General features: G+C 41.4%; 1 protein-coding gene across 5 annotated transcripts in view; it reads left to right on the top strand.

The window, feature by feature from the left end:
* The window catches only part of PPM1H (protein phosphatase, Mg2+/Mn2+ dependent 1H), a 303440-nt gene that overhangs the window by 83966 nt on the left and 192222 nt on the right, over positions 1–27252 (top strand). For all 5 annotated transcript variants that reach the window (XR_011030451.1, XM_068276885.1, XM_068276883.1 and 2 more), the window contains exons 2-3: positions 8616–8781; positions 14067–14411. Coding sequence is in view for 4 of the 5 variants with exons in the window: in XM_068276885.1 (XP_068132986.1) it covers positions 8616–8781; positions 14067–14411 (511 nt within the window). In the remaining variant the exon portion in view is untranslated. The remainder of the gene's footprint in view (positions 1–8615; positions 8782–14066; positions 14412–27252) is intronic.

The raw sequence follows: 27252 nt of genomic DNA, 5'->3' as shown, positions 1-27252 counted from the left end.
TCCAAAAAAATTGCTAGCGGCTGAAAAACTGAGTTTGTCCCGGCCACTATGGGTCTTCCAGGTGGATTAACAAGGGTCTTATGTATTTTGGGTAAAACGTAAAATAGTGGCGTCAAAGGAAAATCGGTAATCAAAAAGTCGAAGGTTCTCTTGTCTATTGTGCCCACCTCACACGCTCCTTTTACCAATTCATCAATCTTATATTTAATCACTGGGAGGGGATCAGATCTCAATTTGCAATACACCATATGGTCACCCAATTGTCTATATACCTCTCTGCAGTAATCAGACCTGTCCATCAAAACGATGGCTCCATAAGCTGTCATATTTATTTCCTTCTAAACAATATCAGCCCTGCTGATCTATTTGGCTGCCGTAGTGTCTAAATAACACCAGAAACAAGCATGCAGCTAATCTTGTCAGATCTGACAAAAATGTTAGAAACCCCTGATCTGCTGCATGCTTGTTCAGGGACTATGGCTTAAAGGCAGAGGATCAGCAAGACAGCCAGGCAACTGGCATTGCTTAAAAGGAAATACAGTTTTGTGTTCAAAATTATTCTGAAATTGAGTGTTTTGGCCAGTTTGACATTGATTTTGATCATTTCAGTCATCTTATTTACAATTAAATCAAAGAGGCACTTGTAAATCAGACAAATATAACATAACATTTATAATGAAATAACCACAAATGTCTTTTCTGTGCTCACATCATTATCCGTTTTATTCAACCCCAAGTGACATTAATTCTTAGTACTTAGTACAACATCCTTTTCCAGTTATATCCACTTTTAAACGTGAAGCATAGCTTGACACAAGTGTCTTGCAGCGATCTACGGGTATCTTAGCCCATTCTTCATGGGCAAAAGCCTCCAGTTCAGTCACATTCTTAGGCTTGCGCACTGCAACTGCTTTCTTTAAGTCTCACCAGAGGTTCTCAATCGGATTTAAGTCTGGTGACTGCGATGGACACTCCAAAATGTTCCAGCCTTTAATCTGCAACCATGCTCTAGTGGACTATGCTTGGGATCATTGTCCTGTTGAAAGGTCCAACGTCTCCCAAGCCTCAGGTTTGTGACGGACTGCATCACATTTTCATCCAATATCTCCTGGTACTGAAGAGAATTCATGGTACCTTGCACATGCTGAAGCTTCCCTGTACCTGCAGAAGCAAAACAGCCCCAAAGCCTGATTGACCCCCCGCCAAGCTTCACAGTAGGCAAGGTGTTCTTTTCTTCATAGGCCTTGTTCTTCTTCCTCCTCTAAACATAACGTTGATGTATGGGCCCAAACAGTTCTAATTTTGTTTCATCAGTCCACAGAACACTATCCTAAAACTTTTGTGGTTTGTCCACATGACTTTTGGCATACTGCAGTCGACTCTTATTCTTTGGAGACAGCAAGGGGGTGTGCCTGGGAGTTCTGGCATGGAGGCCTTCATTACGCAGTGTGCATCTTATTGTCTGAGCTGAAACTTCAGTACCCGCATCTGACAAATCTTTTTTCAATTCCTCAGCAGTCACACGGGGACTTTTCTCCACTTTGCACTTAATTAAGGTAGTGCACAACAGTCAGAGTCTGCATCTTGTTTCTGCCACGACCAGGTAGCATTTCAACAGTGCCCTTTGCCTTGAATTTGCGTATGATATCACCTCTTCTCTTGTGTTCCTGGACCATTCTCTTGACTTCACCATGTTTGTAAACACACCAGTAAATGTCTAGAAGGAGCTGAGTATCAGTCATTTTAAATCTGCCTAATTGGTGCTTATTATGCTTGATTGCTGCTCGTTAACATCCACGGGTGTTTTCAATACCTGATCGAAAACACTTGAATGAACCTCTGTTCTTAAAGGGATACTTAAGTCAGGCAGAAAAAAATGAGGTTAACACACCTGGGGCTTCCCTCAGCCCCCTGCAGCTGATCGGTGCCCTCGCAGCCCCGCTCCGATGCTCCTGGACCCGCCGGCGACGACTTCCGGTTTCGACGTCGCCGGCCGACAGGCATGGGAACGCAAGTGATTTTTCGCGTTGCCAGCCACAATAGCACCCCCTATGAAACCTCCTGTTTTCTCAACACAGATCATGGCACTGCACCTGCTAGTCTGTTCAAATGATGTTCATTAGTAAGTAGCCCTAAAGTGATACAGGTACTCAGCTGAACTGTGAAGCTGGAAATTTGGGCGCCAGATCTTGTAAGAAACTTGGGGGCCGCTATAGGCGCTATTATAAATAGCGGCTGTGAAGTTTGTGCGCCCGATAAATAGCAAATTTCACACTATCGCTGCTATTTATAATATCATCTATGGTGGCACCTCACAGTTAATGTAATAGCGGCGGATCGGTTGAGGGTGATTTTAAGGGTTAGGCGGGGGAGTTGTTTTTAAGGGTTAGGCATGGGGGTTAGTTAAAGTTAAGCATGGGGGGGTATTTAGGCATGGGGGTGGTTAAGTTTCAGCATGGTGCAGCGGCAAAAGGACAACTGAAGAGAGAGGTATATGGAGGCTTCCATGTTTATTTCCTTTTTAAGAAATACCAGCTTCCTGGCAGCCCCGCTGACCCTCTGCCTCTAATACTTTCAGCCATAGACCCTGAACAAGCATGCAGTAGATCAGGTGTTTCTGACCTTGTCAGATCTGACAGATTAGCTGCATGCTTGTTTCTGGTGTTATTTAGACACTTCTGCAGCAAGACCAGCGGGGCTGCCAGGCAACTGGTATTGTTTAAAAGGAAATAAACATGGCAGCCTCCATAGTCTTCTGTCTTCAGTTGCCCTTTAAGGTTAGGCATTGATAAGCGAAGGTCCTGTGTGAGAGTAGTGTCAGGTTAAGCTGAAGTGAAATATCTGTGGTATTTTCCGATATTTTACTACGATGATTTACACTTTTTTATAAAGTAAAATATTGGTACTAGCCATAATTGGGTTCCCAAATTTCCTTATGTCTTTTATTCCTGCACTGGCTGAGCAGTACTAGGCCCTCCATGTCGCTTAAGCTTCTGTACCAGGTGTATACAACACTTTGTGTAAAATCCGTTCATCTCCATGCTAAGGGACCTTCTGGTGCTGCTTTCTCTGTTCATCTTGGCATCAGGGATTTTGCTGAGGTGGAACAGGGACTCCCAGTGTGATAGAATTTTTAGTGGATTTTAACAGTTCTACTTTGTTTTGGGATGCTGTTGGGTTAAATGTCGGAGGAAGGTATTGTATTGGTATTGAGGGGTAGTTAGGGCTATGCATAGTTTGGGTTCCAAACTTGGTGTCAAGACAATGTTAGAAAGAAAACTGGTTATCTTTTGCACTGCTTAACAATAACCTGAACAAATCCATGCTGTCATGCCTAAATTGAATGGAATATGGAGACTAATAGTTACAGATATATTAAACTGTGCTTCTCTTGCATAGACTGTAAATGGGACTAGAGCAGGTGCTGAAGTGATGTGGCCAAATTAAACACATACCAGTATTAACCCTTTGCACACAGAAATACATGCACCTAGCAGGATGTAACAGTCATTAATAAAACACTTAAGTTGTTAAAATAGAGGATATTACTTTCCCAGAAAAACTACAGTGTTTTTGTATTCAGCCAGTTCCTCTTGACACGGTCACCTCGTTAGACCTCGTCCCTGTTCTAACCCACACCAGTCAGGACACCAGCAGAAACTCCATGCATCCAAACCTGAATTAGGCCCATATTGGGGTTCTTTACCTTTTTTAAAGCACAACTGAACCAATTCTAAATGTTCAAAATTAAACAAATGTTCAAACCAATTTAAATTGAAGCACAGGTTGAATATGGCCTTTTCTGGAATCCATTGGGTATCCATTGTGACGCAGAGATATGGACTTGCCTATTAACTTGTATGGGTAGTGCATTTCGGTATGCTAGTGTGAACTTGTATGGGTAGTGCATTTCGGTATGCTAGTGTGAAAGAGTCATAAAAGGGACTTGCAGTTTGAAACCTCAGAAGGGATTGCAAGCCTTTTTCACTCTCTAACCAACACTACTGCTGAGCTTTAATCAATGACTGATTTTCAGTTCTGTGATGACACAGCATCCTAAAAGAAGCAGCACACTTTCATATACTTGTGATTGTTTACTGTGGAGTGCAGAGGGTTAATATTGGTATTGTGGCATTGAGACACTGCACAGCACTATCTTTGACATATTTCTGTTTTTAAAGAGATTGATCTTAAATCATTGTATGGTAACTTTTTCTAGAGCAAACATGACAGGAGATCACTACTAGACAATCATAGCCTCTGTTAGAGTTGAAGACCTTTAAACAGTAATTAAAAGTAAAATGTATGAATAAATAAAAATTATTTGATAAATGAGGAAGGTAATGGTTTCCCAGGCTTTGTCAATAATATACATGCTTTTAATGTTCGCACTTTTCTATGTACAGAGCACATACATTAAAGAGACACTGAAGCAAAAATACAATTATGATATTATGATTTGTATGTGTAGTACAGCTAAGAAATAAAACATTAAGATCAGATACATCAGTCTAATTGTTTCCAGTACAGGAAGAGTTAAGAAACTCCAGTTATCTCTATGCAAAAAAGCCATTAATCTCTACGACTTTCAAAGTCGTGGAGAGGGCTGTTTTTTTGAGTTTTATTATCTCAACTGTTAGTTAACTATTTATTTTTTCTCTGCCAGAGGAGAGATCATTAGTTCACAGACTGCTCTGAAAGAATCATTTTGAATGTTGAGTGTTGTGTAATCTGCACATATTAGAGAATGATGCAGTGTTAGAAAAAACACTATATACCTGAAAATAAAAATATGAGAATATTTTCTTTGCTGCTAATTTTCTAGTAATTATTCATGGTACACAACCAATTCATTATATCCTATATTTTTTTTTCGCTTCAGTGTCTCTTTAAGCCAAATTAACTGCATGCAAAAAATAATTTTTCTATAATGGGGGAAAAGGGCTTAAATCCATTTCTTGTTTTAAATACTACATTATGGAGAACCAGGAAACCATCTGATTCTCAAAAGAATCACGTGGCAGTGCGCCCCCCAAAACTGCTGCACTAAGCCACTGCCCAAAACTGCAGTGTCCACACTAAGCGACTGCCAGCAGGTGCATCCGTGCATAATTAAGTATGCATGGATGCAGCTGTGCACGCACACAACTGCCGCCACCCACCAATGCATTGCCCACACTAATCTGCCACCACCCTCGACTGTGCCACCCACACTAAGCAGCCACCAACGTTACAACCTTTGGTTAATATGTAGGACAGGACCATCATTGCATTAAATAAGGGCGGCAACTACAATTAAATCCTTTATTTTTTGTAAATTTGTTAACAGCCTGTTTCACTGCTCTCCTTTGTTTACTGTCCTGATGACACCATAGGTTACTTTGGAACCCTATGTGTCACCAGTAGAAAAGATGGTCACTGTGGGGATACCACGGTCACCTGTATGACAAGGAGAGACCAGGAGCCAAATGGTGTAGTATTGTGGGGTATTAGATGTTAGATTGTAGTATAAGAGTATTTATACTCACAAAGGTGGGTTGCAGTTGCTGCAACCACCGTATATATATCGCCAACGGGGAAATAACCGTCCCCGCTCGGTATTCCAGGTCCTACTGGAACTGGATGGTCGCACTTCTGGTTGGTCCTTCTTGGTTGTAGATAACGCCACACCCGGAAGGTGAACACCTCCAAAGGAGATGTATAGTACTGGGGGGACTGTAGGTACCTAAAGATAGGTAATGTGATGAAACAAAAAATAATAAGGGGGAGGGAAGGAGTAATTGCCACACTCTGGAGAATTCCAATAGCAATTGATTACAGATGTATTCATTCTTGCCTACTCTTTCCAGAATCTTAAAATTAATTTTGTTTGGAGATCAGCTTTCATAGGGAGTACTGTATATGCTTCATGTATATAAAGGAAAACATGCTGAATTTTAACTTTCATTGGGGATCAGTGGCTAAAATGCTGATGGTGTAAAACCAGTTACTACTTTCCACTTGATGGATTGTGTTAAAATGATTTCCCGATACTCTTAACATTCACTCTGTGATTACTAGTTGTTTATTGTATGAAGCATGTGCACAACCTGTTTCTGGGGGTTTAAGCTTTCAGAAGATGGTATTATGGTTTCTGTCAATCATTTCCTACCAGCTGGGCCTGCCTAATCTATATCAGTGTTTTCTCATTTCCCTTTTTCATAGCTCAAGTGTTTTTCCGGTACTGTACAATACTACATCTCTACAATATCAGAATCATATTACTTTAGTCTAACAAAATACCAACCTAATTACAAAACTGTGTAAGGTCTGACATCCCTAAACAAAGCCTAGTTTTTTGGTAACATCTGGATACCCTTACAAGCAGTTTGCTTACTTGTCCTAGATGTTTTAGAGGTTGGTTTTACTGCTCACCCTAATGTTGCATGGAAAGTTACAAAGGGCATTCCTTACAGGGGATAAATTGCCAATTACGGTAGAAATTTCTCTTGTGGCTTCCATTAGCAGCAGTGACACTGCTTGTTTAGGTAGCTGTTGTGTTTATTAAAAAATACAGACAAGAATATCGGATTTTTGGGATATGTAGAATAAAGTACAGTATGTAAAATAGAACATGCGTCCTCACTAGTTTCCAGCGGGCCTGTGGCCACTCCTCCTGTCTCTTTACATACTGTCAGTGGCTTGTATATTTGTCCTTTGGTTACACTTTTTATCCTATAATTTTCAGCCAGCAGCCATACCCTTGTGTTCCAACAGATATGGACAGCTTATGTGCTTTGATGTAATTTATGTACCGTTTCTGGGATGATTTAGAATATTTTATCAGGTCATGGCAGATGTTTTTACTGCTATATGCGCGCGTGTTTGTGTGTGTGTGTGTGTGTGTGTGTGTGTGTGTGTGTATGTATGTGACTAATGAAGCAGTCCCCTGAACCATAAATTGCGTGTCAGGCTGCTTAAGCCTTATACACACGCTCCATACATTTTGCATATAAGTACCATTTTTTTGTTTTCCTGTTATTTTGTGAAGTCACCTTTCTCATGGTCTATTGTCTTTGCAGTATCTGTACTGATGAATACAACTTCCAAAACAATTGCCTTCAAAATAGAGGAATGTTGTTTTCTACCCAGATACTTACAGTCCTGCTGTATTTTCGGAGCTAAAGTGTTCAATTGTTTATGATTTTTATTAAATTTTATACCAATTAATACTAAATAATGTTAGTCATTGCTCCCCTTTAATCAACCAAGAAATTCAGCCTTAATGAATTTTGAGCCGTGAAACGTACGTCTAGCTATATTGTATTGTGTAGTTAGAACTGTGACTATTCTTCCTTTTAAAGCTATACAACCATTTTGTATTTTTAATGATTAATGCACCCGGAGTTGCAGTCGGAGTCGTTGATTTCATAAACTGAGGAGTCGGAGTCGGATGATTTTTGTACAAAATCCACAGCCCTGTTAAGTATTAGACTAAGGAGTCGGAGTCGAGGAGTCTGAGCCATTTTGGGTATCCGGAGTCGGAGTTGTGGTTTCATAAACTGAGGGGTCGGAGTTGGAGTCGGAAGATTTTTGTACCGACTCCACAGCCGTTTTAATCTAAGCTATATATTTAACAAATAAATTAAAAGCCAAACATTGCATAACTAATTGGGTTAACTGGCAATAGATCGCTAATTGATATGCAAATTTACTAATTTGTGTATATATACAAAGAACATCCCAGAGAAGCTGAATCTCTCAGAAGTAAATATGGGGAGGGCTCCACAATTCTGTGAATAGTGAAGTAAATAGTACAACGATGTAAGAATTATGTTCCCTATCAGATTGTAGATAATTTTACTGTTTGATAATACAGGATACATACTATTGAGGATTAATAAAAGAAAGGCCCAGAGCAAATATTGGTTGGTCATGCTTTTTGGCCCCTTGGGCAGCACTGCATCAAGAACAGACAACATTCAACACTGAATGGACTCTGGAACCTTAAGAGTTCTTTCACACTGTAGCGTTTGTATGCACTGTTTAAAAATGCACAGCACGTAGACTTCAGTGGAACTATTCAAAGAGACAGACAGACAGACACAGACTTGATGACCTGTATCCCTGTCACTTATAGTTGGCATTGCAGTTCATTGCCAGAGCACCACTGGACAGTAGGGCATACTAGAATATTTGAGCATTGTGGTTGAAGCTTGTGTAGAGATGTATAGCTACGAATCTGGACCTATAAGGCCCTTAGGTATCGAATACACTCATCCACAAACTCCTCAGATTCAATAAATCAGTCTGAGTATTATCAAATGTAAATCTAAAATGTCTCCTTCTTTTTTCAGCAGAGATGGTCAGTGAGATGCAAATACTTCCAGTTTGCATGCAAATTTTATGCAGTTTGGAATTTTGACTACTCACATTTACTTCCTGTCAATTCTGATTGACCCAGTTTCAATCTGCATACAATTTACATGATATTTGGATGTGGAGCATAATTAGTTGCATCTTGATTACCATATCTAATTAGCAGTATTGCTAAGTTTGGTCATTTTTTCTGACTAGTTCAAATTAAACTTTTTTTAAACATGTTTTGTTTAAATGCAATTCTGTTTTATTTTCAGGGTTATAAATGCAGGGAAGAGCACACACAATGAGGATCAGGCAAGCTGTGAGGTGATGTTTGTGAAGAAGAAAGCTGGAGCCCAGTCCACTCCCAGCAAGAACCCCTCAGGCAAGCGAAGGTCGTCACTACCCAATGGGGAGGGCTTACAGCTGAAGGAGAACCCAGTAAGTACCGTATTTCACAGAGAACGTTTGTTGTGTGCAAACTAATGCCAAATGACAGTTTCAGCACGCTTTCAATTTATAAGGATGCTATTTATACTAGCCTTCTTTTATAATGCAGAAGTTTGGTCAGATCATCTCTTTTATCATACTTGGAAATATCTTTTCATCAAATATTTTTTCCTATTCCTTATTTGCAGAGAAATTCCTTTTCCTCATTTGCAGAGAAAAACAAAGAAACCATAAAATAAGTGTAGATATCCGAATAATGAGAACAAAATCTTGGCAACAGTTATACCTGCGCAAAACTTCTATATGGCAGTTCATTGATTGGTTGCCAGACACTTTGCCATAATAGCACTTTATTAAAGTCCACCTCTCTTTTATATGTACACTTGTATCCTCAACGGCACAGTCAATTTATACAATGTACACCACCAAATCTATATCATTTAACACCACACACTCACACACGTCTACCTGCCACGTAATTCCCCTACATGCCCGCCCCCTCTACTTCCCTTTGGCAAGTGGGCAGCGGCTTGTGCTTTGCATGGCATGGACTCGCCTTCCTGCTCCCACTGCTGCATTCACACCGTGCATTACAACTGCCGATTAGTGATTGGTCCCTTTGAAATGCTGTATAGGTACGGTGCTTACAAGTTGTGAGGAGAAATGGCGGCCTGTGGACACGGAGCCAGTTTTGCTATTTATTGCTTTTATGGTTTTTTTTGTTTTTGTTCAGATGGTTTGGGGTTTGTTAGGCACAAGTGGTGTTTCTGCCATGGAGGGTTAACTTGGGCTCAGGCCTTTGGGTGATTTATATGGATGAGATGTTGCCTGTCAAGATTTTGGTTGCAGATGCGTGGATTCTGTGCTGGGAGTAAAGACGACACAAGCAGAGTATATCTGTAAAGGGGCCCATACACCTAACTATTTTCCCGCCTATATACATCAGATTCGATCACTGTGATTGAATCTGCTATGAAATCGTTGCGCAAACGCTGACCGAACGATCGATTTCTGTCCAAAACTGATCGTTCATGTTGATCCGTCCGTACGGAAGATTTCTCTCGATCGCCGGCAGGTCGGGAGTGCGTCGATAGCGGCGTTTGAATGTCTGACGACCGACACTAGCAGCAATACATTATCTGTTCCGTCACCGTGTGTCCCCGCTGTCACTGCTGCTCCTTCTCAGTTGGGTTCCGGCAGGCTTTACTTCTTCCTGTCCCGACAGGAAGTTTAAACAGTAGAGCGCCCTCTACTGTTTGAACTTCCCCGTACAGGAAGTGAAGTGAAGCTGAAGCAGAGCGCGGAGAAGAAGACAGCGGAGACCGGGGGACTGGCGCTGGCCGGATCAGGTAATGCAAGCGGGGGGGGGGGGCAGCGGCAGCTTCACAGATGGTGAACCGATTTCATGCTGAAATCGATTCACAATCTGTTTGCAGTAAAGGCAGCCATACGATCCCTCTCTGATCAGATTCGATCAGAGAGGGATCTATCTGTTGGTCGATCTGATGGCAAATCGACCAGTGTATCAGTGTACCTTTAGGGTTATTGATCAAATTGGGGGAGGTTAAATTATTGCTGTATAATGTTATGTAAACCAGACTTCCAGTAAAGCTTACACTATTGTCCCACTGCAGTCTGGGATACCAGTTGTTTTTCCTGCTAACTTCACAAAAAGAAAAAAAGGACATTCTACAGTGATGCTCTTGTCAGCAGTAAATATTTTACCATCTGTGATGAGAATAAAGACAAATAATAATGTAAATCAGGATTAGGAAAGATTTTACAATGGGAAAACATTGTAAACAATTCCTATTTAAAGGACACCCGGAGTGAAAATAAACTAATGAAATAAATGATTGTATCTATCTTCCTTCTCCTAAAACTGGCTTTTTAAGATATTCCACAGTGTTATTTTATGTTTAAATCTACTTTTTACGTTTTGTTTTTTGCTTAATGACACATTCATTTAAGTATGCCAGAGCTAAAATCTATGAACTATTGCCCCTTTTTATCGCTTTCTTGCTCTCAGAAGCCATTTTCTGCTAGGAAAGGGTTTTATAGTTTGAATTTCTTATCAGTGAGGGTCACACTGTAGTCACTTCCTGACTGAGTCAGGACTGAGTCAGCCACTTGAATACCTGATATTTACCTCTTTCAGGCAGAGAAAGAAAAAAAAGAACACAGCATAGTTATTCGTGTGTTGGGCACTGTACGTGCACTGTACATACACATGTCTATCTCATCATGTCACACGTCACTTCGGGTATCCTTTAAATATAGGTACACTAAGGAAATCTGACTCACCACGGAACAATATTGTCAAATGCAAAAGATTATTTTCCCCTCTAATTTACTGTGGAAACTCCCTTAATTACTACTTCCTACATGATCTGCAGTTTTTTAAAGAGACACTGAAGCGGAAAAAAAAATATGATATAATGAATTGGTTGTGTACTATGAATAATTACTAGAAGATTAGCAGCAAAGAAAATATTCTCATACTTTTATTTTCAGGTATATAGTGTTTTTTCTAACATTGCATTATTCTATAATATGTGCAGATTACACAACACTCAGCATTCAAAATGATTCTTTCAGAGCAGTCTGTGAAGTAATGACCTCTCCTCTAGCAGAGAAAAAGTAAACAGTTCACTTACAGTTGAGATAATAAAAGTCAGATAACAGCCCTCTCTACGACTTATGCTGGGAATACACGATGCGTTTTTGCATTCGTTTTTGCCGTCGTTTTCGCTTTCGATAGATTCTACTCTCGATTCACTGCTCGATTCCCCTCTCGATTCCTTATCTTTTCTTATCAATTACATTCACTTGAATGAGGAGAATCGAAACGAAAGTAGAATCGACCAGATCCGACAGGTTGGAATTTATCTATCGAACCCATCTATCTAAAGTAAAAACTTAACGTGTATTCCCAGCATAACTTAGTCGGATAGCTTAATGGCTTGTTTGCATAGAGATAACAACTGGAGTTTCTCAACTCTTCCTGTACTGGAAACAATTACACTGATGTATCTGATCTTAATGTTTTATTTCTTAGCTGTACTACACATACAAATCATAATATCATCTTTTTTTTTTTTGCTTCAGTGTCTCTTTAAAGGATCATCAATATCATCATCCTTGCAAACCTTTTATGAAATGCTATAAAATGTTCATCCTTCCTTTCACCGATCATTGCGTTACTATGCTGTATTCTCAACAGTTTTTACTTCATACTTTTCGGCGGTAGAATGTAAAGGTGGTAGATTTTGTCACCTTGCTGTGCTCTGAAGCCTAAACCATAATAATATAGCTCTGTGTGAAGAAATGGCTGGTTCCAGTGTGCTGCTCTCACTCCTACAATTGCTGGGCCTTCCTTTCCAAAGCAAATGAGCTGATTAAGTACACAGATGAAATTGCATTTTTCTCATCTAGTGAAGCATGCAGCAAAATAACAACCTTGTAGCATAGGAAATTGAGGTAGAAACGGTTTGTTCACAATGTTTAACCAGAATTAAGATCCCTTTTTTTCCATAAGGGAATATTTTAAGTGCTGTTGCTGGATTGCTCAAATCAAAGTGTATAATTAATAGTATGCATACTATACAAATTTACCCACTGTACTGAAGAGTGTTGAAATTAGAAAATCATAAAGTGAATAAAAAAAACTAAAATGAATAGAAAAAAAAAAGACTATCACAAATCTTACCAATAAGATGCAGGTTTGTAATTGCCCTATCTTACACATGCAGGACTTTTCTTAAACTCTGCCTCTCCTTTGGAACTCCTTTCCACAACTTTAATACTCACCAAACTTTACCATATTTAAATGCAACCTAAAACTCACCTCCTCAAGCAAGCTTATTATCTTACCAAGATACCAAGGGGATACTTACTTCGGGAGAGGGAAGCCCCTGGACCTTTAATGAGGCTTCCCCATCCTCCTAAGCCTCGGATCCAGTGCTGGCTCCCATGAAACCACAACCTGTGGCACAGGCGCAGTAGCGCCTTGCAATATTTACCTTCCCCAGCGCAGGCGCAGTAGCAGCTTTCCGATGGGGCTCAGGCAGAAATAGCCGAACCTGATCAGGTCCGCTCTACTTTGCAGGAGTGAGTTGATTTGAACAGGCAGAAAGCAAGGCTGGAAGGCTTCCCAGAACTAAGCGTTTTAAAGAGAATCTGTACTCTAAAATTCTTACAGTAAAAAGCATACCATTCTATTCATTATGTTCTCCTGGGCCCCTCTGTGCTGTTTCTGCCACTCTCTGCTGCAATCCTGGCGTGTAATTGCCAGTTTTAGGCAGTGTTTACAAACAAAAGACATGGCATATGATAGGCTGAGAGGAGCTCTGTCAGTGACTCACACAGAACTTGGAGGGGGCCTGGAGAGGATGTGTATAGCTTCTATCATATCACAAGTAGAGCAGCACATTCCTGCCTGAGTGCCTGAGCCCGCAAAGCTGACAAAGGAAAGATTAGATTATATACAGTGATAATACAGCCACTGTGCAACTAGGAAAGGCTGCAGTAAGACAGACCACATTAGAACAGGTATAGGAACTTAAAGGATAGAAGAAATAAGGCTGAACATTTTGTTACAGAGTCTCTTTAAAGCTAGGACTGGCAGAGTTATCAGAAATAACCAAAGAACATTGAGACGGTAGTAGGAGTGGGTAACAGTCAGGATACAGAGATAAGCTTCGAGAGAGTGAAAAACCTGGGATCTCTTTAAGGGCTCAGACACACTAAGTGCTTTTCGGAGCATTTTTTTCTATTGATCGCTCCCATTCACTTGCATTGAAAACGCGTAAAAATCGGCACATTTTTACGCGTCTGTGATTTTACGCAATCGCTGCGAATTTTACACAATTTCATTGCAAGTGAATGGGAGCACTTTTTTTTTTTTTTTTTTAAGCGCTGATCAATCAAACGCTCAGAAAAACGCTTATAGTGTGTCTAAGCCCTCTTTGCTCTGGCAACTTGCATAGTGAACTCTCGCTTTTTTAAATAACCAGAATGACAGCTGGGATTAACTTTATACAGAATCTTCCAGACAAGTGGGATGGACCAGGTCCCAGTGTACATGGTCTGTCCTGGAACCAATGGCAGGTATTGGAACCTGCAGCAACTGGAACAGATGTGAGCTAAATGCTGTACAAAGTCATATGATTTGTAATCTAGCTAAATGGTATCAGTAGTTTAACCTGTAAGTACATATAGCCTAAATGACTGTTAAGCTTCTGAACTCATTCTTTGTGTTATTACTTTGTTCTCAGGAGGTGGACGGAATAACATTTCAGTATTGGGCCCTATTTGATGGACATGCAGGTGCGGGAGCTGCTGTTGTGGCATCAAAGCTTCTTCATCACCACATCACAGATCAGCTGCAGGACATTGTAGATATTCTGAAGAACTCAGCAGTTTTACCTCCTACGTGTCTAGGGGAGGATCCAGAAGCTGCTTCCACCAATAGCAGGACTCTGACCAGAGCAGCCTCATTACGTGGAGCCGCTGGTGCTCCCGGCTCACCCAGCACTCCACAAACTCGCTTCTTCACAGAGAAGAAAATTCCACATGACTGCCTAGTCATTGGTGCTCTTGAGAATGCCTTTAAGGAAATGGTAAGAAATTAATTGCTGAATAAGCTATTTTTCCCTATAGTTCATGTTATCAACAAAAGTGAAAACCTGATAATGTATACTTGCATTGGTACTATTTATTGTACAATTAAGAGGCAAGCTGTAAAGATGTATTTATATTCAGTTTTATTTACTGTCCTTATGTCACCAAGCAAAGCTCCTGATCTGATAATCACAATTGAGGACGTTCTCTTTTATTATATGAAATTTAGAAAGCATTTTATAGGAATCACCTGCTATACATGCAGCCTATTTCCTAGGAAAATAGCTGTACATTTTTTTTTCTAGTGTAAGGAAGTCTATTCCTGCCATTATGCACAATTTATATGCTGTGTTTTCACGGGAAGTAGTTTCTCCCCTTTTCTTTAGGCCCCTTTTACACTTGCTTTGCAAACCTGTGTTGCATTATCCTATTTTCCCGCAGGGCAGCACAATAACAATGCAAGGCTACGGGGCATAGCACACTTTCAGCATAGCGTTGCACCAGAAATGCCCAATCGACCACCAAGTCAACAGCGCCTTACCACCAGACTTGCGTTGCAATGCTGCGACTGTGGAAGTAATTTAAGTCAAGGGGCGACGCAGGAGATTTAAACATTTTGGCGGTGCAGCGCAGAACAATGGGAATACAAGGGATCCAAGGGATGTACTTCCGGTCCAGCAGGGTCATATGATTGGCATTTTGTGCGATGGGACATTGCACAACAAACACACAGGCCAGGTGTAAAACCAGCCTTAGTGTTTAGCGCCATATTGATTCATAGTGTGTGCGCCAGTCCAACGCATTTGGAGGTCCCAGGCCAGATAAGGAGAAGCAGATGTGTCACCATTCATTATCCTGTGTGAGGCACTGGCATATCTGTCACCCTACAAGTGTCCATTTACGGTGTGATTTTTTTTTTTGTTAGCGAATGATCATGTTTTAATTCAGATCAAATGATTGACCAGCTCTTAAAACAATCAGTAATGTGATCATTCAAGATCAATTGGACCCACCAGCTTCTGTGTTTTCATACCATATGACCTGAATAATCTGATCAAAAACACAATTGTTCCATAGGCACTACAGTTTAAAAGTCTGTACACACTCCTAACAAAAGTCACCAAAAACGGATGAATAATGTGGCGGAAACGGCTTTACCGGCAACGTCGTTATGAAGACTTGTCAATTCCGCACAGCCATATTGCAAACAATCAACTTGCTGAAATACTGCGCAGGCATTCGGAAACCAGCCAATGTGCTATGAAATCTCCACCTAGCTTTGTCCTTATCAGCTGTAGTATCAGGTGCCTTGTTACCAGTTCAATAGAGCTCTATACAGCATTTTTGTCAGGGATTCAACCACACATGCCATGAAGAGCTACAGATGTAGTCATGTTCAAATTCGATAGAGTGGTTGTCTAATGCCTATAACTGGCAACCCTGGAAAGCAAGTACTGTCCTATATTTCACATGAACCTTTTGTGCATCATCTTTCATGCTTTACCAGATAAGCCCCACCCCCTCCCTTTTATGAAGATGATTTTCCAAAGCACATCTGAGCGAATAGCAAAGTACTTCCTCTGTACAAGAGTGATGGATTGTCTTCACTTCGTGACCTTTCTTCTGTGTGAGGCAGATAAGGGTTTCTGAAGTCACAAATGCTCAATATGACTGCATATGGAGAATTGTTCATAGTGCAGTCATTGTCAAAGCAGAACACCTGGCTATAAGAACAAATAATGCCATGTGGGGCTATCCTGGTTAGGTAAGGCAAACACCAATTTGCAGGGGATTATAACCTGTGTTAAGATTACAGTCTAACATATTGAACAACTAAAAGCTGTACATAGGGCTTCTAAAAATGCATGTAGATTTCAATGGGCCCATTGTCTCCAAACATAGACTGGTTTACAAAGGCCAAATAGTGTTTGATCATCTCCATTAATACCTCATGTCTGCATCAGGATGCTGCTTGGCTGGGTTAGGCAATCCATAGCACTAATAAGAAGCAAATGTTTCAGGTCCAAAAGGACCCCTTTTATCAATGCAGTCACAGAACTGGCAATATATATTGTTTTTAGTGGTCCTGGTGGCCCCAAAATATTGGCGGCTCTTACTGGGTTATGCATTAAACTACATTCCCATCTTCATATGGAGTGCAGGTTTTGTGTACTATTGATTTACTAAAGCCTTGTACACATGGTAAATGATTCTCGGCTGAAGTGGGCAGTCCATGCTTCCTCTGCCGAGAATCTAGTGTGTGTACGGGGGCACTTGATCCCCCTGGGTGTGTTGGAAAGTGATCAGCCTTAAAGATTGTCATGGCCAAGTGCAGGTCAAGGGCATCGTTCTACTACTCACCCTGCGCCGCACTATGAGCACTCCTTCCCTCTCCATAGCAACAGAGGGCATCGCTAGCCTTTGTACAGCATTGGACTCAGAAGTGTCGCCCGAGGAAACGCATTGACGCATCTTAAAGTGGATCCAAGATAAACTTTTACTCATTGCATATTTGTGTTCCTTACATATAGTTTATAGGACATTCCTCAAGCCAAATACTTTTTTTTAATACTCTAATTCCCTACAAACTAAACAAGTATCGGCCACAGCTCATAGTGCCTTGGCACTCCATGTAGCAAGGGCTTATGGGAGCTCAGTCTGGGCAGGAGGAGGTTACTAGCCATAGATTTCAGAGGCAGAGGGGAGGAGGAAGCAGGAGAGGGGAGTGAGCTGAGGGCTGGAGATGCAGTTGCAGCTTGCCTGTGCGTAATGTGACAAACAAACATGGCCGCTGTCATTGTATCACAGGAATAAATAAACTTGAAACTGTTGAAGCGGTTTGCAGCTAGATTTTATGTGTAAACGGTCTAAACTTTAGATAAGATATATAGACAAGTTACTTGTTATAGTTAGTTTTTCATCTCGGATCCACTTTAAGTCCTCTTCCTTCACTAATGGTGGTTACAGCGAACCTGAACTCTGTACTTCCTCTCTGCTCTTAAAAAATAGGCAACAGCATAATAACCTTTAAAGAAAAACATTTCTTTGTTACAGCTGATACAAATCCTGAAATGCATCTGTAGTGTGTCTACTTCCTGCTTTCATGGAAGCAGACATATTGTTAACATCCTGTGATTACAAATTAGCTGCTCTGCTGTGGCAGAGGAGATTTCCAAGATGATGCAGCTAAAAGATCAAATTACGGTGGAGATTAGTCACAGACAGTTTAAACTCTTTAAATACATACAAGGTGCATTTCTATAAGTTTTCCTTCTGTCCTGTGCAATAGTTCAAGTTCACTTTAAATATTGTTTTAACCTGCATTTAGAGGATGTAAACTGTGCTGCTTGTTCTGCTCTTTACAACCCTGCATATGGAAGATTTGTCAGGCTGAATATTGTAGGGAATCTGAAGGAGGAACTGCACATTTTATACACAAAACTGCAGCTGAAAAGAAACCATTTCCTCTTACATGACTAATGTTACCTACTGGAAAAATTGGATTTACAGGCAGCAATCTCAAAAGCTGTTACAGAACCCCCCAAATATGGTTTATGATCCTTATTCATTTAGTTTGAGCCCTAGTTGAGGCACATATACATTTAATAGGGCATTTTTTTCAATGAATTATGCATACAAATGTTTGGTGAAAACCTTGCAGTTTTTGAGAGATAAAAATGATCACTTGCAGAACCTCGGTGACTGACCTCTAGCTCCTAACTTCCAGTGAGTCTAAAGGTGGCCACTAACAATACAATTTGCTGAACGATTGTTAAGGAATGTTCTTATAAACGATTGGAAATGATTGTTTAGGATCAATAAAGGAGAAAACTCTTAACCAATCTGATCATAATGAAATCGATCAGAAAATTGGATTGATTTTATTAATCTGATCGAATTGGTTAGGAGATTTTTGTCCGTTAGTGGACCCAAATGATCATTTCCGATGGTTCATATAAAGAATCGTTTATAAACGATTGTTTGGCAAATTGTATCGTTTGTGTTCACCTTTAAGCTCTCCTCTTTGTCACATGGGAATGCTTGGTTAGCTGAAGCTATGAAGCCTTCCTTCCAATAAAAACAAAGTAACAAAACTGAAAAAGTTCATTCAAACAGGCAGAATGACTGGAAGCAAGAACTTTGGGCACCAGAGAGCCGTGAAAGTTTGGTTGCTGCCAGAGGTGCTCATACAAGTATTGTTTATAGCAGGAAATTTGGGTGCAGGCTATACAGTAAATATGTACTGTTTTTACGGCACCCGATATTTAGCACGTTTGTGGCGGGGGTGGTTACGAGTAGGTGGGCGGAGCCATCTCTCTCTCGCGTGTCCTGCTTTCAGGACATAGAGAATTCCCAGATAAGTGCAGAATCAAGCCTTTTATGCACATATAACAAAGTAAGCAAGCTGAAATAATGTTTGCCATTAATCCTTGCAATATATAGAGCAGAGATGAAAGCATTGAGGTTTTGTTTTTTCAAGTAAAGTGGGATTTCTAGTAGTACCATAGCACAGCACAAAAGCTATAGTTGCCCTGAGCCATTTCTGATGGATGCGCTATTTTTCTTTACAGGTGGCTTTTTTCTTAGTATAGGAAGGATGATGAATGCCAAGCTGCCAAAGCAAGCTTCTCTCATTAGAAATGGTGATTCATCAGATGGAGACTCTGCCAGCCACATCCATTGCTTAGGGCACAATGAGTTCCCCTTGTTTATGTGGCAGCTGTCCTCTTAACTTCCTTTGATTAAAAAAAAAAAATACCATCTCCCTGGCTGTAATGCTGATCTTCTGACTATAGTATTTTGAGAAAATCAGGTGCGTAGCAATAGGGGTTGCAGAGGTAGCAACCGCTTCGGGGCCCTTGGGCTAGAGAGGCCCTGAAGGGCCCTCCCTCAACTACAGTTTTAGCTCTCTATTGGTCCTGTGCTCATAATAATCACTTCTATAGATACATTGGGCTTGATTCATAAGAGTGCTAACTGTTAGCACGGCGTTGTTGCGCAAATTTTCGCATTGCGCGCGATCGCGAATTTTCACGTGAAACTATACCTGTTTCACGCGCAAACGTGAATTTTCACACGAAAACTATATCGATTTTGTGGAAAATTCATGTTTGCACGCAAAACCGTTATCTTTTCACGTGGAAATTCGCGATCACGCGCAATGCGAAAATTCGCGCGAAAACGCCCATGCTAGCACTTTTTTGTGAATCAAGCCCATTGAATAGTAGTAATTATTAACAAACTGTTCCCTATCCCCTTCTTGCATCTCTGACACTGTAGTTGCCATTGGCAGGTTTTGGTGCGCCGTATCAATTGTTATGTATAGAGTGCTTGGGGGGCCCCATTGCAAAACTTGCATCGGGCCCACAGCTCCTTCCTGGTACATAGGGATGGTCGGAAAATTCCGCGGAATTATTAATTCCGTGATTCCGGCCGGAATTAGCTAATTCCGATTCCGGTGGTCGGAACGGAATTCCTATACCTCCTAAACGGAATTCCGCGGAAATTGTATAACACCCAAAAAAATCTCTCTCTCTGTCTGTCTGTCTGTCTGTCTGTCTGTCTGTCTGTCTGTCTGTCTGTCTGTCTGTCTGTCTCTCTCTCTCTCTCTCTCTCTCTCTCTCTCTCTCTCTCTCTCTCTCTCTCTCTCTCTCTCTCTCTCTCTCTCTCTCTCTCTCTCTGGGATTTGAACCCAGGACGCCGTGGGTAGTAGGTATCTGTCTTACCCTCTAGACCATGAACCACACTACATGCTAAAGGTGGCCTAGCATAAACCATACTACCATTATGATCAATTCAGTAGAAAAAGTAGCATGATTAAGGATTTGTACTTTTTGAAAAGCATGCTTATATACCGTAGCATATCTATTGAATTGATCATAATGGTAGTATGGTACATGCTACGCCAGCTTTAGCATGTAGAGGTGGGACGAGGTCCTTCAACACCCAAGGCTGAGACAGCAAAGTGCGCCCCCCCATCCCTCCCACCCCAGCCGTCACACACTGATTGCTATTACACTAAGAGGTGCCCCAGGGCCCCCAACCCCCCCCCCCCCCCCCCCAACACCTTAATCTCTACTTATCTGGCTTGCAGTCACTGCCATGTATCACCTTTTCTTATTTCTTTCTGCTTCAAACACAATTGGGAATGACAGCTGAATGAATTGTTCACCCCCTCCTACACTGCGCCCTGAGGCTAGAGCCTCTCCTGCCTCGGCCCGGCCCAGAGTGTGGTTGATGGTCTAGAGGGTAAGACAGATACCTACTACCCACTGCGTCCTGGGTTCAAATCCCAGCTATGGAATATGAGCATGCTTTTCAAAAAGTACAAATCCTTATTCATGCTACTTTTTCTATTGAATTGATCATAATGGTAGTATGGTTTATGCCAGGCCACCTTTAGCATGTAGTGTGGTTCATGGTCTAGACTCTAGACCATGAACCACACTACTCATATTCCATAGCTGGGATTTGAACCCAGGACGCAGTGGGTAGTAGGTATCTGTCTTACCCTCTAGACCATCAACCACACTCGGGGCCGGGCCGAGGCAGGAGAGGCTCCAGCCTCAGGGCGCAGTGTAGGAGGGGGTGCACAATTCATTCAGCTGTCATTCCCAATTGTGTTTGAAGCAGAAGGAAATAAGAAAAGGTGATACATGGCAGTGACTGCAAGCCAGATAAGTAGAGATTAAGGTGTTGGGGGGGGGGGGGGGGGGGTTGGGGGCCCTGGGGCACCTCTTAGTGTAAGACAGATACCTACTACCCACTGTGTCCTGGGTTCAAATCCCAGCTATGGTATATAAGCTGTTTTGAAAATCTGCAATTCCCTACTTGATGATCTAAGAGGAGGGAGGGAGGGAGAGAGGGAGAGAGAGAGAGAGAGATGCGGGTATGCGGAATTGTCCCGGAAACGGAAATGGGTTCTTCCGACCATGCCTGCTGGTACATCAATACATCTCAATCCAAACAAGCATGGGAAGTGTGGAGAACTGCAAAGTCATGGTGGCTATAGATATATTTATAACATAGTAGTTATAAAGAAAATAAAAAAAACTGTGTGTGTGTGTGCGCGCAAAAACAGTTTTAGCTAGATTTGAAGCATTACAGCCAGAAAACATGCATTTTGTAGAAGTCAAGACTGTAACTTCAATCTTTCTGTAGTGAAACATGTACTTTAAAGGGAACCTAAACTGAGAGTGATATGGATTTTTCCTGTTAAACAATACCAGTTGCTTGGCAGTCCTGCTGATCTCTATGGCTGCAGTAGTGGCTGAATCACACACCTGAAAGAAGCATGCAGCTAATCCAGTCTGACTTCAATCAGAGCACCTGATCTGCATGCTTGTTGAGGGGCTGTGGCTAAACGTATTAGAGACACAGGTCTCAATTCACAGAGCTTTATCAAACACTTTATCAAACGTTTGATAATTTACCTCATGGGTAAAATCCAATTTTGAATTCACAAAGATGTTATAGATTTATCGAATGTCTTATCGATGAAATGATCAATAAATCTATAACACCTTAGTGAATTCAAAATTAGATTTTACCCAAGAGGAAAATTGTCAAACGTTTGATAAAGTGTTTGATAAAGCTCTGTGAATTGAGGCCACAGTATCAGCAGGAGAGTCGGGCAACTGGTATTATTTTGAAAGGAAAAATCAATATCCATCTCAATTTAGGTTCCCTTTAACCACTTGCCGACCGCACGCTTATACCGTGCGTCGGCAAAGTGGCAGCTGCAGGACCAGCGACGCAGTACTGCGTCGCCAGCTGCAGGCTGATTAATTAGGAAGCAGCCGCTCGCGCGAGCGGCTGCTTCCTGTCAAATCACGGCGGGGGGCTCCGTGAATAGCCTGCGGGCCGCCGATGGCGGCTCGCAGGCTAAATGTAAACACAAGCGGAAATAATCCGCTTTGTTTACATTGTACGGCGCTGCTGCGCAGCAGCGCCGTAAGGCAGATCGGCGATCCCCGGGCAATCAGCGGCCGGGGATCGCCGCCATGTGACAGGGGACGTCCCGTCACTGGCTGCACAGGACGGATAGCGTCCTGTGCAGCCTCGATCGCCGGGGGGGCCAGGTAGGAGAGGGAGGGGGAGGATTTCGCCGCGGAGGGGGGCTTTGAGGTGCCCCCCCCCCCCGCAACACCTAGGCAGGCAGGAGAGATCAGACCCCCCCAGCACATCATCCCCATAGGGCGGAAAAAAGGGGGGCAATCTGATCTCTCTGCCTGCAACCTGATCTGTGCTGGGGGCTGCACAGCCCACCCAGCACAGATCACTCAAAACAGCGCTGGTCCTTAAGGGGGGGTAAAGGGTAGGTCATCAAGTGGTTAAACACCTGTCCAGTCTCAGTTTTTTTGAACTGATCCCCCTCCCAGTATTTCTGTAACAAAATTACAATTTTTTAAAGGCTGCAGATACCTTCATTTTAGGATTTGCAGTGCGGTTGTGTGAACACTGCTGTCTCATTGATTTTGCTAAAAGACTCTCTGGCTCTCTGACATTCTTTGGTAGCCTGTCAACCATGTCCCTTGCAGTCAGAAACCTTCTTACTTGTTGATAGAACACTTGTTCATGCTCTACATCTACTTCCTGATTGGGAGAGTTGATGAGTGGCAGCTCTGACCGCCCCCCCCCCTCCCTTCTATCTACAGGGGGCATTACCCCTCAATAGACCCCAGAGAGGATAGAAATGTAGCAGCATGTTTACGATACACAAGTGTATAAGATCTTTGGTCAGTTGATATCTGATCATTTCCCAGGTATCTGGTTAGGAGTCCTGCATCACAGGCTTCAGAACTACAGCCTGCCATCTTCTCAGGCAAATAATGGATATATTATCTGTATTTTAGTGGACATCTGAAGTGTACACATGGTCATATCACAGATCATACCTGCACCTGTGCTTTATTAAGTGCGTTAGCTTGTTCAATAACGTCCCTGTCCCTCTTTAGAACTAAATGTCGAACGCTGTGAGGCGAAACAAGAGAAGTGTTTAGTTTTCCCCTACTTTACTTGCACACCACAGTGCTCTTTCCCACATACAGAGGCTAAAACCTACGTGGTGCAGCAATACAGCTGGTGGATGAAACTCTTCACATTGTTCTTTAAGTGGCTTGAAGTGGAGCTGATTTTAAACTGCTGACAGATATATGTATTTTTTGAAGGTAAGGTTAGTGCACTCCATTGTAGCATGCTGAACCGTATTGAAGGTTGCTTTATTGAATGTATGATTAAAATGAGAGGCCCATTGTATAATACAAATGTGTAATCTACACTGAATTATCTAGCAAGGTTCACCGCTGTATGTAGTGATGTTAGATTATGCATGGAGATGAAAGATAGGGAGAGTGGTATACACTATACTTAAGGGGCCCATACACTCAGCCGATTTTCTGGCCGACCGATCAATCCCGATCGATTGATCGTTTGCAAATCGGTTGGCCAATCGACCGATCGATGGCCGATTTCGATCGATTTCGATGGATTTCTATCGAACTGGCTGGGTGGAAAATTTAGGTCGATCTGATGAGATTGCTTATCAGTTTGCATTGGCCTTAATGGAAATCTGATGGCAAAAAAATGCCATCAGATCGAATTTCAATAGATTTCAAACTGAAATCTATTGGAATTCTATCCTGGTAAAAAATGTTCTAAAAACGCATCAGATAGATCATCAGATGCATTTCTTATCTATCTGCTGCCAATCTGACGAGTGTATGGACAGACACTAATGTTATTTCTATGTTCAACTTTGGCCTGTTAATGAAGGAACGTATTTATATTACTGAACCATTTGTACTCCAAAACCATAGATAAAAATGTACAATGGAAAAGTATTACAAAATGTTACAATAGAAACAAGATTTTACTTTGAAATGACAGCATGTGGCAACACTCTGAATTTTTTGGACTTCAGAAAGTTGAAGACACAGCTTTATGCAAATATATATAAAAGAGATCCCATGCTCACTTATTTAAAATAAAAACTGTATTTTATTTATCTATATATAGATGCTCAAAGGACTCAAAAATATTATATGAAACTGAAAGATACTATCAATGGATTAAAGAGCACAACAAAAAAGGCACTGAGTGATGCTTTTTTAGTAGGAGGGCTTTTCTGTCTCTTATAGTCCCCTGTACTTTCCTAGTGCTTCTGGGTCACTTTGAACTGCTTGGGTATTTTGTTGTACTGGTCTAAGTCCTATCCCATAGAGCCATATCAATCCCTGCCATGCTCTAATGAGGACCGACAGACCAGAACAGGCTGTCTGCATGTTGGGTTGATATGGCTATGTAAAAGTTATGCGCTACAGGCTTGCTATACACCAGTGATTATGGATTTAAGCCTGGCTTCAGGAACATAAAGAGATCATTTGCATATTCGGCAGTAGTGGGGAAAACCACCACTGCTCACTTAAAACTGAATTATTGCAATAATAATATTAAGTCACATGCATAAGACATGAACGAAAGTGTGAGTGTTGGAGAAAGAAAACTGAGATATGTAGTTTATAAAATGAAGTTTATCAACATTAGTCACCATTTCACTCGGACAGAGACCTCTCTTCCATTCAGGTTTTTTAGAAATTGCTGCTATGCCTCCAGACCTCGCAGGACTGTGTAGTCTGTACAAAGGTCATCCAACTCCTCAGTTTATGAAACCACTGACTACAGGTACCCAAAATTGCTCCAACTCCTCAACTCCGCCTCCACAGCCCAGTCAGGACTATGTGTTGTGTGAGACTACCTAGAGCACCCGTTCAGATTATATTCAGTTTATACTTTCCTACTATATATATTTTGTAAATTTGGACAAGGCTATACAGTACAATCAACATTGTATGGTTGTTGGCAAGATATAGAATGTAATTTTTTTTCTAAAATGATTCTCAATAACAGATCAGGCATGCTGACATTTTTCCCTGCATATTTCTTCTATGGGAGTGACTAAAAAGCATTATAGTTATGTGATCAATTTTACGGGCAGGAAACTGATCTTTATAGTATAAGATCAAGAAGGCAGCTTCCATAACTCTTGTAAGAGAAGATTAGCAATATATATTTGTGCTTCTTTACGTTTGCCTCACCCTGTATCTGTACAAGGAGAGCGCATTGAACACAAACGGGATTTATCCTAATCGCTAAATTTAATTGCCAATATCCGTATGGGAGTTTCCATATTTCTCTTAACTTTGGTTAAGGTACAAATGAAAGGTAAATGTGCCTGGAACCAAAATACTGCACTTGCAAAACTTGGGGTCAAGTCATGCTCCTGTAACCTTACTGTGTGTTAAAGGGATATAGGTACTCTTTATGGTGTTAGCTAGGATCACTTTTATCTTATTTTTTGTTAAAGAGAATCTGTATTGTTAAAATCGCACAAAAGTAAACATACCAGTGCGTTAGGGGACATCTCCTATTACCCTCTGTCACAATTTCGCCGCTCCCCGCCGCACTAAAAGTGGTTAAAAACAGTTTTAAAAAGTTTGTTTATAAACAAACAAAATGGCCACCAAAACAGGAAGTAGGTTGATGTACAGTATGTCCACACATAGAAAATACATCCATACACAAGCAGGCTGGATACAGCCTTCCTTTTTAATCTCAAGAGATCATTTGTGTGTTTTTCCCCCCTGCAGCTATTTTCCACTGAAGTGTCAGGCTGTTTCCTTCTGCAGAGTGCAGACAGCTGTGCCTGTATGTAATTCCTCAGTATGTGAAAGCCCAGCCAGCTCAGAGGAGGCTTTATCCAGCTTGTAAAAGAGAAGAGAGAAGGTGCACTAATCTAAATAACACACAGGCAGTGTGCAGAGAGGGGCCTGAAGGGGGGAGATGCATCACAGAACCACAACACTGAAGAACTTGGCAGCCTTCCAGACACAGGCTGACAAGTCTGACAAGAGAGAGATAAGTTGATTTATTACAGAGATGGTGATAGTAGAACGTGCTGCAGTAAGCCAAAACACATTAGAATAGATTTTGGAACTTGTAGGATGGAAGAAAACCGGATGAAATTTTTGTTACGGAGTCTCTTTAAGTTGAAACTTACAAACTAATGCATTTATCTTCACAGCTTTTGTTCTGCTGTGTTATTAAGCTTCACTTGGCTGAGAACATCCTTACATAGTTAAATAGTTATTTGGGTTGAAAAAAGACACACGTCCATTGAGTTCAACCAGAGAAAAAAGTACACCACCAGCCTGCTGCCTCACATATCCTTGTTGATCCAGAGGTAGGCGAAAAACCCTTACAAGGCATAGACCAATAAGCCTCAAAAGGGAGAAAACTCCTTCCCGACTCCAGATGGTATTCAGATAAAATCCCTGGATCAACATCATTGGGCATTACCTAGTAATTGTAGCCATGGATGTCTTTAAACGCAAGGAGAGCATCTAAGCCCCTTTTAAATGCAGGTATAGAATTTGCCATAACTATTTCCTGTGGCAATGCATTCCACATCTTAATCACTCTTACTGTAAACAACCCTTTCCTAAATAAATGGCTAAAACATTTTTCCTCCATGCGCAGATCATGTCCTCTAGTCCTTTGAGAAGGCCTAGGGACAAAAAGCTCATCCGCCAAGCTTTTATATTGCCCTCTGATATATTTATACATGTTAATTAGATCCCCTCTAAGGCGTCTTTTCTCTAGACTAAATAAACTCCGTTTATCTAACCTTTCTTGGTAAGTGAGACCTTCCATCCCACATATCAATTTTGTTGCTCGTCTCTGCACCTGCTCTAAAACTGCAATATCTTTCCTGTAAGGTGGTGCCCAGAACTGAATTCCATATTCCAGATGTGGCCTGACTAGAGAGTTAAACAGGGGCAA

Source organism: Hyperolius riggenbachi, chromosome 3 (assembly GCF_040937935.1).
Source record: "Hyperolius riggenbachi isolate aHypRig1 chromosome 3, aHypRig1.pri, whole genome shotgun sequence".
NCBI lineage: Eukaryota > Metazoa > Chordata > Amphibia > Anura > Hyperoliidae > Hyperolius > Hyperolius riggenbachi.
Note: the sequence above shows the minus strand (reverse complement) of the source record. Positions and strands in the feature narration are given on the sequence as shown.